General features: G+C 38.1%; 1 protein-coding gene across 1 annotated transcript; it reads left to right on the top strand.

Annotated features, from left to right (window-relative positions):
• Window positions 1–10,139: 10,139 nt before the first annotated feature.
• LOC146448568 (uncharacterized) lies at window positions 10,140–13,162 on the top strand. Its single transcript, XM_085102443.1, has 3 exons — window positions 10,140–10,789; window positions 12,037–12,181; window positions 13,028–13,162. Exons 1-3 carry the CDS (start codon window positions 10,648–10,650, stop codon window positions 13,050–13,052), a joined length of 312 nt encoding a protein of 103 aa, XP_084958569.1. The 5' UTR covers window positions 10,140–10,647; the 3' UTR covers window positions 13,053–13,162.
• Window positions 13,163–13,819: the final 657 nt, after the last annotated feature.

Here is a 13,819-nt window from a genome sequence, read left to right as displayed (position 1 = left end):
ATAGGAAACATGGGTTTCGACTAAATAAAGATTACATTTATTTCAAATCAAGTTGAATTACTCACAGTAAAGTAGTCTTTTGTCTTCTCTCCCCATTTATGTGAAGTAGAATAGCCCTATAAACATTCTATATTTGCCAAATGCATTCGTTAAGGTGACTGGTACCAGTTTTCAGCTTTTTGACAGTTTATGACTTTGAAAGAATAGGACAAAAAGATAAACCAAGGCCATTGTAACACTTTTGTAGGGGTGAATTATATAATTTATAGTGTTATTTCGGCACTGGCGGTTTCCATGGCAACGTTTTCAAAGGATTATTTAGACCTACTTTTTAGTCCGTGGCACTGATAATTAAAAAATTAACCCGGTGACCCCCTGTTTTTTTGTTTTTAGTAATAGCTTTCGGCATTTGAAAAGGAAAATGCACAATGATTTGAAAAAAATTCTACGGAACGGATTTTTTGTAAACTGGGAAAAAAGACAATTTTTACGCAGTGAAAATTTCCTTCCGTAGATTTTTTAAATTTCTTTTCTGATGTTTCCTCTCAATAATAATATCATATTGAAAGCATAAAAAAAGGGGGTCACCGGAATTGTTTAGTAATTCCCACGCGCGTCTTCGCGCTTTCAAAATCTGGATTCTTTTCCGTGTTAAATTTCAAAAAACGTTTCGTAAGAGTCTACAGGTTAAGTGAGTCTTGGAGTAAAAATGAAGTCTTCATATTTCTTCATATTTTGTCAGCCCCCCCCTCCCCCCCCCCCCCCCCCCACTTTTAGTGAACTATTTACGAAAATGACAATAAAACCTTTTCGAGAATTCCGCATATCGTGAAATGCCGTGTCGCGAGGCAGCCGGCGTTTAATTTTGCCCGGAGATTTGATGTTTTTTCATATTGATAGGCTTGGCATATTGAAACGATCTTTTGAAGTTAATTAAGGCATCCTGCAGAGAATATGGTCCCAGTTATGAAAACATCACTGGGAGATCTTTATTGAGTTTTAAAAGCCTGAAGATTTCTATTTTAAGCACTTTTATTAACAATTAATTACGGATTAGATGTCTGTGCTGTTAAAAGGAGCCCTCGAGGAGATTTCTTCATAAATCAGTGATATTTTGATGTACTTTAAGGGCCTCTTCACATGAGCCCGGTAGGCGGGACGAATTTTGTCTTCCGTTCATATGGGAAATTTAATTCCGGTTACCGAGATGAAAAATGTCTAAAAGGCCCCCAAAATACCCGTGGAACCGCGCTCCGACTTGTCAGTGACCTTACAAGCCATGCGTAGTTGAAAATGTTTCGTCATGGACAGTCCCGGTATCCGGGCTGGAGTGTCCATATATATGGGGAAAATTTCCAGCTCGGTTACCGTGATCTCGGTAACCTGGCCAGCCCGCCTTCCCATATGAACACATCGAAATTTTTGTAAAGAAAAGAGTGGCGAGGCAAGATCTCGGAAACCGAGCCAGCCCGGTCGATCGGGCTCATATGAAGAGACCCTTAGTCTCATTAAGCTACAACAGCAACATCAGATCTCAGCAATATTTCTGTGTTTTCATAGAATCGTATCTACAAACTTCCTTATTGTTCAATGATTTGTTTAATATATCGAAAATGGCTGGTAGTCAGTATGAAAACCTAAACCCTTAAGTAAGTCGTCTAGCGATGTTATTTGTTGAAGAACACTGAAACCTTATCTCGGACAGTTTTAGTCGACCGCGCCTCCCGAATGGTAAAAATCAGTAGAAGTTTATTGAAATCATGAGAATGCTTCATTTACTGAGCTATTGCGCATACCAACAAAACAGCCCGCCACGCAAATTATCTATCTTGATCCCCATTGCTCAACGCGAAAAATTCCACATGGCTAATTTTCATATGGATTCTACTTCATAAACTGTATTCTGCTGTTATTTAGTTCGCAACAGCAGAATACAGTTTATGAAGTAGAATCCATATGAAAATTAGCCATGTGAAATTTTTCGTGTTGAGCCAAGAGGTCACTTCCTGTAATTTGAGCCTTAACTTCCGGAACAAGGCCAAGTAATGGCGGCCGTGAAATCTCGAATAAAAAGCTAAAAAAAAATACTTCCAATCACCGTAAAGAATTGAAATTTGATAATATGAGTAAGAAGGTCATATTCTACACGAAAAGGCAAAAAGATGGAAAATGAAATTTTCGTCCCAGGGGCACTTTAACAACTTTTTATTTTTTCATTCATAGCGAATGATCACACACAAGATATTTTAATTACTCCAGTTGTAAAAGTTCAATTAACTTTGCCTTTTAATGTCAATTCATTGTGAGTCGTTTAATTAGTGGCAACAACGAGTCGCCGAAGTACAATTGGCTTGTGTAAAATGAAGGGGAAAAAGAAAGAAAAGCATTGAAACCAGGATCACTAGGGATTAGATGTCTGTTCTATTAAAAAGGCGCCGTCCAGAAGATTTCTTCATACATCAGTGATCTCTTGACGTACTTAAATTCTCATTAAGCTTCAACAGCAAGATCAGAACTCCACAATATTGGTGAGTTTCAACTGAATCGTTGATGCAAACGTCCTAACTGTAAATATTTTGTACAAATATATCGAAATGGTAGATAGTTTTGAGAAACAGAATCCTTAAGTCAGTCCTCCAGCGAAGTTATTTGAGAAGGTCTCCCAGACGTAATTGGCCTTCTCATACCAGAAGAACATTCACACCTAAGCTAGACGGAGTATTGGTCGACTGCGCCTCCCGAATTTGTAGTAGTTTATTGAAGACTGCGTCTCTTTAGCATAAAGCAAGTCACCACCAATGTACGCTGGGTATCCGCCAATGCGGTTATTTGCTCATTTTTTATTATTTAGACAACGTGCCTCCGGAGCAAGGATACACCAAATGGAATACCAATACATCATAAAGTTATAGGCAAACCTTATTTTGCCATTGATTTTTCTTGTATCATTCATGTCTAGAATTGGCTGCCAGACACTCTATGAAATCAAACTGTTTTTACTGAGTATACGCCACCACTGCCTTCATTCACCTCGCAACTCTCAGCGCGGCTTTACCGCTCGCGTATTTAGCTATTGCGCGTACCAGCGAATACGACAGCCACGCCGCAAGTTATCTATCTTGACCCTGTTCTTCTAACTCAGAGTAGGTTGGCGTTCATCCGAAAATAGTTAAGCCTAGCCTCAATTCAGGGCCAAAAGTACAGGAGAGGTCAAGCGAATAATTTGTGACACAGTTGATTAAAGTGTCTACAAAATATGTTTGGAAGGTTATCTTTCAAAATTGGTAAAAATGAAGGAATGGAAGTTTGTTTTGCCCTCAGAGGTCGAGGCCTTGGCACTAAAACTATTTTGATGACGTGCCATTCAGTTTACAGTACTCGCAAGATACGTATGGTCTGTCTCTGTTACATAAATATAAATAGTACATATGAAATAGATCATTGTGGATAAATAATCTTTGGTAAACAAATATATATGATAATTTACTTTCTTCAATTCAATGCGAATGCACTCTCCTCCACATGGATTAAGTACTTCCATTATCGGAAGAAAAGAATTCTTCTCTCTTCTTCTTCTTCTTCTTCTTCTTCTTCTTCTTATTTTCATGTAGATCTAAATTGGGCAACGAGGGCGGCTTTTGACTTCATCGAGAGAAAGAACAACGAACACTACCACGCTCAGTCTCACTGCTAAAACTCAACATGTTTTTGCGCTTTTAAATAACACGTGAACCTTAAAGTTAGAAGCCGAAGTAACGGATTTCGTTCGTTTTACGCTCCCGTCATTCATTATTACAACATTCGCTAAAAAACACTTTTCACAGCTGGGATAATGACATTTTATGAGTTGATAGTTAATGTAAGAACTTTTTACTTTTTCATTCAAAGCGAATTATCAGACACAAGATATTTTAACTACGCCAGTCGTAAAAGTTCAATTAACTTTGCCTTTTAATGTCAATTCATTGTGAGTCGTTTAATTAGTGGAAACAACGAGTCACCGAAGTACATTTGGCTTGTGTAAAATGAAGGGGAAAAAGAAAGAAAAGCATTGAAACCAGGATCACTAGGGATTAGATGTCTGTTCTATTAAAAAGGCGCCCTCCAGAAGATTTCTTCATACATCAGTGATCTCTTGACGTACTTAATCCCTTAGAGTCCTAGCCACGCACATATGCGTGGAAAATTACTAGCCCCCAAACTTTGCTCATATTTTTAGATCTGAGTAAGACTGGGTCGAGATACTTTCAAAATGGCGGACAGAATTGCAAATCTCGAATAAGAACGTATAAAATTGTATTTTTACGGCCAAATTTGCAATAAAAACGTATTTTTTTCCGCGACACGTGTGAGATCAGTGAGGTATTTAAATATGGCGGCCATTTCGGATCGAGATGATATTGGTTTGCGCCAGAATTCGGTTCAAGTTGTATTCATCGACGAAGATGATTTACCTCTTGCAAATTTCTTGGAACACAGAGAGTCCGACGACGGTTTAGACTCAAATTTCGAGGAAGAAGAAGAAGAAGACGAAGAAGAAGAACAAGAAAACAGGGTAATTCCAAGGCCTCGTGTTGTTTGTGATGTAAACAGAGAGTGGAGTAGAGACATAAATCTTCGCCCAGATTTAACCTTTGATCAGCCAGTTGGTCCGAGAATTGAGCTTGGAGAGAACATGAAGTTTGTGGATTTTTTTCAATTATATTTTACCGAAGCTGTTTGGAATCTCATAGTGGACCAAACCAATTTATATGCAGAGCAGAAGAGGGGGGCTGATGATCGGTCAGTCTGGTACGATCTTACAGTTGATGAGTTCAAAGCCTGGATTGCGCTGACACTCAACATGGGAGTTGTGAAAAAGCCATCCCTACGCCTTTACTGGAGTACGGATACAATCTTTCAAACTCCATTTTTTCCAGCTGTAATGTCAAGAGATAGGTATCTTCAGATAATGAGGTATCTTCATTTTGTTGACAACCGGGAAGAGGTGAAAGACAAGAATTTACCAGGCTATGATAAACTTTTCAAAGTCAGAAAGTTATTAGATCTTCTGTTACCAAGATTCACAGAGGTGTACAACCCAGAGAGAAAATTAGCCATCGACGAAACTCTCATCAAGTTCAAAGGTAAGGTCCATTTCCGCCAGTTCATTCCCATCAAGCCAGGTCGCTTTGGAATCAAGTGTTTTACTCTGGCTGAGTCAAGTTCCGGCTACGCCATTGCCAGCAAAATATACACTGCAAAAGAGAATGGAGTGGTGCAAACAGATCTAGGGAGAAGAGTAGTTATGACCCTCATGGAACCATTTTGTGACAAGGGCCATGTACTGTACATGGACAACTATTACACATCTGTTCCATTATTTGAAGACCTGGAGGCACGAGGCACTCTTGCATGTGGAACGGTGCGGTCAAACAGAAAAGGCCTCCCAAAAGACATAACAGACGCACGCAATGAGGAAGTCAAGGGGCTAGAGAGAGGGGAAAGTCTGTATCGACAAAAAGGTACAGTTTCATGTGTGGGCTGGAAGGATAGTAAAATGGTGTACATGCTGACAACTACCCCAGTAGATCCAGCAGTCAATTCTGAGGTAGAAAGGTCTGTAAAAGTAGGCAACAAATGGCAGAAGAAAGCTGTCAACCAACCCTCAGTAATTTTTGATTACAATCAGCACATGGGGGGTGTTGATCTCTCTGATCAGAGGGTCACTTCGTACTCGCGCCTCATGAAGGGAACAGTATGGTACTATAAAATATTTTTTTATCTTTTGGAACTCAGCGTATCAAATGCTCAAATACTTATGGCAAAGTCATTTGGAGATGCCCCTAACATGCTGCAGTTCAGAAAGAATGTTGTGGAGGAACTTGTTAATGGCAGAACATTTCGGTTGACGGAAAGAAATCCAGAACCAGCTCCCCCTATCCCGCACTTCCGTTTCAACCGTGATCACTTTCACCATCCAATTTCCCACGACAATAGATTGGCTTGCAAAGTGCACATACAACGGGTTGACACACAGTATACTTGTGCAATCTGTGGTGTCCGCATGTGTCCAGACCCATGTTTCATGCGTTACCACACAATGGTTAATTACCACTTTAATGATGACAACAGGCAAGCTGGGCCGCGGAGACTAAAGGAAGCTCGTGGCAGACCAAGGCCTCGGCCAGGAAGGCCAAGAGCATTGCGACAGCCTGCACAAGAGTAATTCATGACCATAATGAATACCTTTTCTGAACACAGCAAATTTAATGAACTGAACCATATGATGAAAAGTTCAAGATTGTTGCAGACGTTGTAAATTTTAACATAGTTTTTTTATTGTGAAAACCTTGTTGCCTCATAAAACACAAGTTAACATGTTCTTTCATGCATATATTGAATGAGGATGTGTTTTAGCAACTTGCAAATTCACTTATTTCTATGTTGAACTAGACCAAAGTTTCATAATAGTCAAAAAATTAGCACTGTAAGGAGTGATTTTGAAGGTTTGACTATTTTTGAAGCCATTTTCCAAATTTGGTCATATGATGTCATCACATATGACGTCATAATTGATCATACCGTTGAAAACAGAAACTTTGTTTCATAACCTTCTCAAAAATATATAGTTTGTATATACTTGCACCTATTCTGAGTCAGTAAAAACCACGTGATGAATGTAAACATTTGAAAACTTAACATAGTTTTTTTATCATAAAAGCCATGTTTTTTGCCTCACAAAACCCAAGTTAGTGAACATATCTAATGAAGTTGTGTTTAGAAATGTGTAAATGTGCTTAGTTCTTTGTAGAAAAAGGCTAAAGATTTAAAATAGTCAAAAATTAGTACTGAAAAGAGTGTATTTTGAAGGTTCAACCTTTCTTTGCACCTTTTACCCAAATTTGGTCACGTGACGTCATCACATATGACGTCATAGTTGCGTCAGACCGTTAAAATCAGAAACTTTGTTTTATAACGTTTTAAAAAATATATAGTTTGTATATGCTTGTACCTATTATGAATCAGTGAAAACCATACAGAGCGATAGCATCAATATTTGACAAAAAAAATAGTGTACCCCTTAGGATCCTAAGGGCCAAAGTCTCATTAAGCTTCAACAGCAAGATCAGAACTCCACAATATTGGTGAGTTTCAACTGAATCGTTGATCCAAACGTCCTAACTGTAAATATTTTGTACAAATATATCGAAAATGGTTGATAGTTTTGAGAAACAGAATCCTTAAGTCAGTCGTCTAGCGAAGTTATTTGAGAAGGTCTCCCAGACGTAATTGGCCTTCTTATACCAGAAGAACATTCACACCTAAGCTAGACGGAGTATTGGTCGACTGCGCCTCCCGAATTTGTAGTAGTTTATTGAAGCCTGCGTCTCTTTAGCGTGAAGCAAGTCACCACCAATGTACGCTGGGTATCCGCCAATGCGGTTATTTGCTCATTTTTTATTATTTAGACAACGTGCCTCCGGAGCAAGGGTACACCAAATGGAATACCAATAAATCATGAAGTTATAGGCCAGCCTAAAATTTTGCCATTGATTTTTCTTGTATCATTCATGTCTAGAATTGGCTGCCAGACACTCTATGAAATCAAACTGTTTTTACTGAGTATACGCTATCATTGCCTTCATTCACCTCGCAACTTTCAGCGCGGCTTCACCGCTCGCGTATTTAGCTATTGCGCGTACCAGCGAATACGACAGCCACGCCGCAAGTTATCTATCTTGACCCTGTTCTTCTAACTCGGAGAAGGTTAATTTGGCGTTCATCCGAAAATAGTTAAGCCTAGCCTCAATTGAGGGCCAAAAGTACGAGAGAGCTCAAGCGAATAATCTGTGACACAGTTGATTAACAAATGTTTGGAAGGTTATCTTTCAAAATTGGTAAAAATGAAGGAATGGAAGTTTGTTTTGCCCTCAGAGGTCGAGGCCTTGGCACTAAAACTATTTTGATGATGTGCCATTCAGTTTACAGTACTCGCAAGATACATATGGTCTGTCTCTGTTACATAAATATAAATAGTACATATGAAATAGATCATTGTAGGGAGATAAATAATCTTTGGTAAACAAATATATATGATAATTTACTTTCTTCAATTCAATGCGAATGCACTCTCCTCCACATGGATTAAGTACTTCCATTATCGGAAGAAAAGAATTCTTCTCTCTTCTTCTTCTTCTTCTTCTTGTTATTTTCATGTAAATCTAAATTGGGCAACGAGGGCGGCTTTTGACTTCATCGAGAGAAAGAACAACGAACACTACGACGCCCACTCTCACTGCTAAAACTCAACATGTTCAACATGTTGAGTTTTAAAAGCGCAAAAGTTTTGCGCTTTTAAATAACATGTGAACCTTAAAGTTAGAAGCCGAAGTAACGGATTTCGTTCATTTTACGCTCCCGTCATTCATTATTACAACAACCGCTAAAAAGCAGGTTCACAGCAGGGATAATGACATTTCATGAGTTGATAGTTAATGTAAAAACTTTTTACTTTTTCATTCAAAGCGAATGATCAGACACAAGGTATTTTAACTACGCCAGTCGTAAAAGTTCAATTAACTTTGCCTTTTAATGTCAATTCATTGTGAGTCGTTTAATTAGTTGCAACAACAAGTCACCGAAGTACATTTAGCTTGTGTAAAATGAAGGGGAAAAAGAAAGAAAAGCATTGAAACCAGGATCACTAGGGATTAGATGTCTGTTCTATTAAAAAGGCGCCGTCCAGAAGATTTCTTCATACATCAGTGATCTCTTGACGTACTTAAAGTCTCATTAAGCTTCAAAAGCGCCAAGTTCAGAACTCCACAATATTATTGGTGAGTTTCAACTGAATCGTTGATCCAAACGTCCTAACTGTAAATATTTTATACAAATATGTCGAAAATGGTTGATAGTTTTGAGAAACAGAATCTTTAAGTCAGTTGTCTAGCGAAGTTATTTGAGAAGGTCTCCCAGACGTAATTGGCCTTCTTATACCAGAAGAACATTCACACCTAAGCTAGACGGAGTATTGGTCGACTGCGCCTCCCGAATTTGTAGTAGTTTATTGAAGCCTGCGTTTCTTTAGCATGAAGCAAGTCACCACCAATGTACGCTGGGTATCCGCCAATACGGTTATTTGCTCATTTTTTATTATTTAGACAACGTGCCTCCGGAGCAAGGGTACACCAAATGGAATACATCATGAAGTTATAGGCAAACCTTATTTTGCCATTGATTTTTCTTGTATCATTCATGTCTAGAATTGGCTGCCAGACACTCTATGAAATCAAACTGCGAATAATCTGTGACACAGTTGATTAAAATATGTTTGGAAGGTTATCTTTCAAAATTGGTAAAAATGAAGGAATGGAAGTTTGTTTTGCCCTCAGAGGTCGAGGCCTTGGCACTAAAACTATTTTGATGACGTGCCATTCAGTTTACAGTACTCGCAAGATACATATGGTCTGTCTCTGTTACGTAAATATAAATAGTACATATGAAATAGATCATTGTAGGGAGATAAATAATCTTTGGTAATCAAATATGATAATTTACTTTCTTCAATTTAATTCAATGCGAATGCAGTCTCCTCCAAAACATGGATTAAGTACTTTCATTCTCAGAAGAAAAGAATCCTTATGTTTTTTTTTTTTTATTTAAATCTACATTGAGCCGTAAATAGCAACGACGGCGGCTTCAGGCTTCATTAAGAGAAAAACAACGAAAACTACCACACCCAGTCTCACTGCTAAAACTAAACATGTTATTGCGCTTTTAATTAACATGTGAACCTTGAAGTTAGAAGCTGAAGTAACGGATTTGGCGCGTTTTACGCTCTCGTCAATCATAATTACAACGACCACTGCGAAACCTTCGTCCTCGTCTTATTCTTGAGCTGTTCGACGCCAGTATGATCCGCATCGGGTCAAACCATTGCAATAACTTTCATTTTGCCTAAATAGCTTGACTTTTTCAGATATCTATTGGAAAATTTTGTTTGGGGGGAAACATTGAACACGAAGATTTTCGCGATAAAAATATTGGGTGATTCTGTTTAAACAACAAGGCGAGATGTGTTATAAACAAATCTCTGAGGGATTTCCTACGTCATCAAACGCTAAACTAGTTCCCAGTCCCTGGGACACTATTTTTCTTATTTTTGGGCTACTTTGTACGACTAAAAAAGCACCTTATTGTTTTTTCTAGCGCATTTCTTTTATAATTTCGTAATAAAGACATGGTCAACTTCAAAAGAACGCAAAAATGTTTTTTACTTCATAGGCACTTCAGTAAGCAGAACCAAACTACCAAGTATTATCTTTCTGAAGGTAAAATGCATCTCTCAGTCGCTTCAAAGAGATGTTTGATAATGTTGACGATCTTCAAGAAATCAATCAAAATGTTTTCCAGAAATCCCCGTGAGGGATCTCGCTAAAACCTGCTTGCCTATTTGTAGCACATGGCGGGAGAATATATCGAGAATTTTATGTGTGTGTATGTATGTTTTAAATGTGTGACACATTAATTTTGATCTGAGCGGTTATATTGTGTTACAATCTTGAAAACTAAATAGCGGTGATGTGTTTATGTTTGGTTTCCTTGTGCTCCGTTTTGCCTTACTAATATATATTTATATCGTTTTTTTTTTTCATTTCAGTCATCATGACTTGCATTAATAAGATTATTTTGGCCTTTGTTATTGTCCAAGTGGCATTGGTTCTGGCCAAACCGCACAAGCCGAACAAGCACTATGGTCTATATCATTCCAATCGCATTATGGAGGACTTTTTCAACAAACGAGCAAGTAAGACGGATCTTAGAAGTTGCCAGCTTTGTTTTCCATCTGTTAAAATTAAAACATGATTCAACCTCCACAGAACATTGAAAGATGAAACGCCTAGACACTCTATATCTCAATTTAAAGCTCGGCAAAACGCTTTCAGATACCAAGCCGACAATATGAAATCATGGAATTTAGTGTGAGGTTTTTTAAAAGAAGTTACTTCACATGCAAGAACGGAACTACAAAACCATGATTTATAAATGTCGTGTATGGAGACATCGAAAAGTCTGTTACATACAACCTTTGAGAATCTTTATTAGTAATTATATAACATTATTAATTATTGATTAATAATTATCATGTATGGTTTATAGAAGGAATTCACAAATATCAGATTTGTCTGTCCCTGTTTTGCTAACAACAACATTTTTAGGCCGTCGTAGCTTGATTTAAAAAAAAATGTGAAGAAACACAACTGACAGCGCCGTGACAAACATGATCAACCAACGAATTTTTAAAATAAATTGACGTTTTGTATGCTAAGTAACATACATTTTATAAACTAACCGTTACAAATTTTTGACAACTATTTATGTAATTAATCTTAACCCTTTGCATTTTGGCTCCTAGAAGTGATCAATATGTAACTTCTCCTCACAATACTCTCGAAATACATTGTCAAACAGACAAATAATGAGAACTCAGAGTCTTGATATAACACCAAGTTCTCAGATCTAACTGAAGATGTAAACAGAAGTCAGGGTATTAAAATTGGCAATCAGAATGGAGAAGTAGCAGTGAAATGTGCAGTGAGCTGATGAGCGTTGAGGAAATTCAAGTTTAAAAATTCAAAAGTATTTTAATTTACCTCAGCTCAGCTTTACAGAGGATACAGATTAGAATTGACATAAAGAAATTAATACATTATAAATTAAGAATGAAGATAATAATATCTAAATAGGGAGTGAGTTGGTATCATTCAAATAGCAAATTGCAATATGTTACAATTACGTACAGGATTAATCCCGACTCCAACACAATGTTTATAGTTGAGGACTGCTACGACTTGGTTGTCCTAACTACATGTAAGAAGATTCTAGCAAGTGATTCCCCTTATGGATTTTTAATCTCATCCGACTCTCACATAGTCTCCTTCGCAGCTGCTCGGGCCGGAGTCACGGGGAGCGTTACGTGACTCTGGCACAAGCGGCTGCTGGAAGGAGAGTAACCAGAGTAACTCTAACACAATTTTTATTTTCTTACCCAAGCCGACTGCGGCAGTGGCGCTGAAGACTTGTCTGCCGTCTCCAAAAAGTGCCGATCTTCATGCAAGATAGGAGAGCAAGAAGTTACCAGCACGGTGTGCGCCGGGTTAAAATGCTGCATGTGTCACGCTGGACACCTGACCGGGTGGTAAGTTATACAATGAAAACAGCGGCCAGTGCCGTTAAGTTTCTTTTAGTACTGTAATCAGGCGACAGCAGCATTTCTAAGTAGCAATTTCAATAACTTAATCAAGAAAAAAATCAAAACTAATTGCAGTGAGTAAAGTATCAGCTCTGACGCTACCGAGAATCACAGTAATCTATACCGGCAATAGTTTTCACGCTACGTTAATATGGCGCATGTAACCACGTTATACAACCCCTCTGTCATGCTTATGGACTGGAAGCTAAATGATATAGCAGTTGTTCTTTGCAATGGTCACGACTGCCAAGCCAAATAATTAATTGCCATGGAAATGCTCCAACTAAAGTAAGGCATAAACGAGTCGATATTAAAACTGAACCAAAGCTACAAGCTCTCAGGTAAGAAAAATAACCCAAAAGCAGGAAACGTGAACAGATAAAAGAAAAATGACAACAGAGTGGTTTCCAATTGAGTGTCGTAAAACCAAAACCAAAGTAATTACTCTGGCCAATCACAACAGTTGTAAACAACACAATGAGTCAATCACAAATAGAAGCAAATACATGTGTCTGACGCCAAGCGCTGGGAAACGCGTGTGGCGAAAACGCGATTGGTTTTGGTTTGTATTCCCATTGGTTAAGAAAGTAGCGCGAGTTTTGTTAACCGATCACAGAGCGTAGTAATGTGTAGTAACGTGTTATTATTTTCGACACTCAATTGAAAACCGCTCTAATAAATGTTACGTCAATTAATTTATGATACAGGTGATAATGGAGTAAATTCTTTTCCAAAGGTTAGTCAAGTACTCTAATTCTAAATAGAGATGGTTCTCTTTTTTTTTTTTTACAGTACCCCAGAAATGTCGGGGTTTTAGTTATTTCTGAACAGGATGCACGAGTGTGGCGGCCATCAGCAGTACCGCAGTTTTGTCGCAACAGTAGTGTGAGGCACTATTTAGTGCATTGTGTGTATCAGGTGACAAAATGAAAAATTAAAGGCCATTTTGGTAAACAAAGTATGTCAGAGTTGAAGTTCCACTTTCTTTGGGTCGTTTAGATCTCATACATACATACATGCATACATACATACATACATAATTTCTAGTGATGAACCCTAACTGAAGTCTTGTTAATGACTAGCATATTCCTTCAGCCTAGAAAGTCTCAAAATGTGCTCAATTTCTGTAGCCACCTTTTGGGAGGGGGCTTTTTTGTTTTGTTTTTGTTGTTGTTGTTATGAAATAACACTCAAATCTCCCTCACTATGAACAAGCCAATAAAATAATTTGCCATTAGTAAACAATTTCCATAATCCCTTCACTGTTTATAAATAATGTGCTTGACCTATATCCAGGAGATTTTATTGAAGACTCTCCTATCAGCTATGTTGGCAGTTTCTAGGATCAAATTTAAAGGTATATGCCTTTTGCTGTGGCCCTCTCTATGATCCCACTGGCCAAAAGCCTTCCCTGCATAAAGATAAGTTTACCGTTGAAGTCAGAGGCCAGTCTTGCTGTCTACTCTCACCATGCCTGCAGCATTGTGGTTCTTGTTGACATGGGTATGACAGCAACACACACACACACAGTCTGCATGCATTACCAGTACCTACTCGTCATATATTTGATATGATATCAATGCT

This window comes from Pavona decussata, unplaced genomic scaffold (assembly GCF_977016875.1).
Source record: "Pavona decussata unplaced genomic scaffold, jaPavDecu1.1 SCAFFOLD_909, whole genome shotgun sequence".
NCBI classification, from domain to species: domain Eukaryota; kingdom Metazoa; phylum Cnidaria; class Anthozoa; order Scleractinia; family Agariciidae; genus Pavona; species Pavona decussata.
Note: the sequence above shows the minus strand (reverse complement) of the source record. Positions and strands in the feature narration are given on the sequence as shown.

Excerpts from the sequence above, each read along its gene's own strand:
- LOC146448568 (XM_085102443.1), top strand. The coding sequence starts at position 10,648 with ATGACTTGCATTAATAAGATTATTTTGGCCTTTGTTATTGTCCAAGTG. Across the intron at positions 10,790-12,036 it reads CTTTTTCAACAAACGAGCAA|CCGACTGCGGCAGTGGCGCT; the intron begins GTAAGACGGATC and ends TTCTTACCCAAG. Across the intron at positions 12,182-13,027 it reads GCTGGACACCTGACCGGGTG|TACCCCAGAAATGTCGGGGT; the intron begins GTAAGTTATACA and ends TTTTTTTTACAG.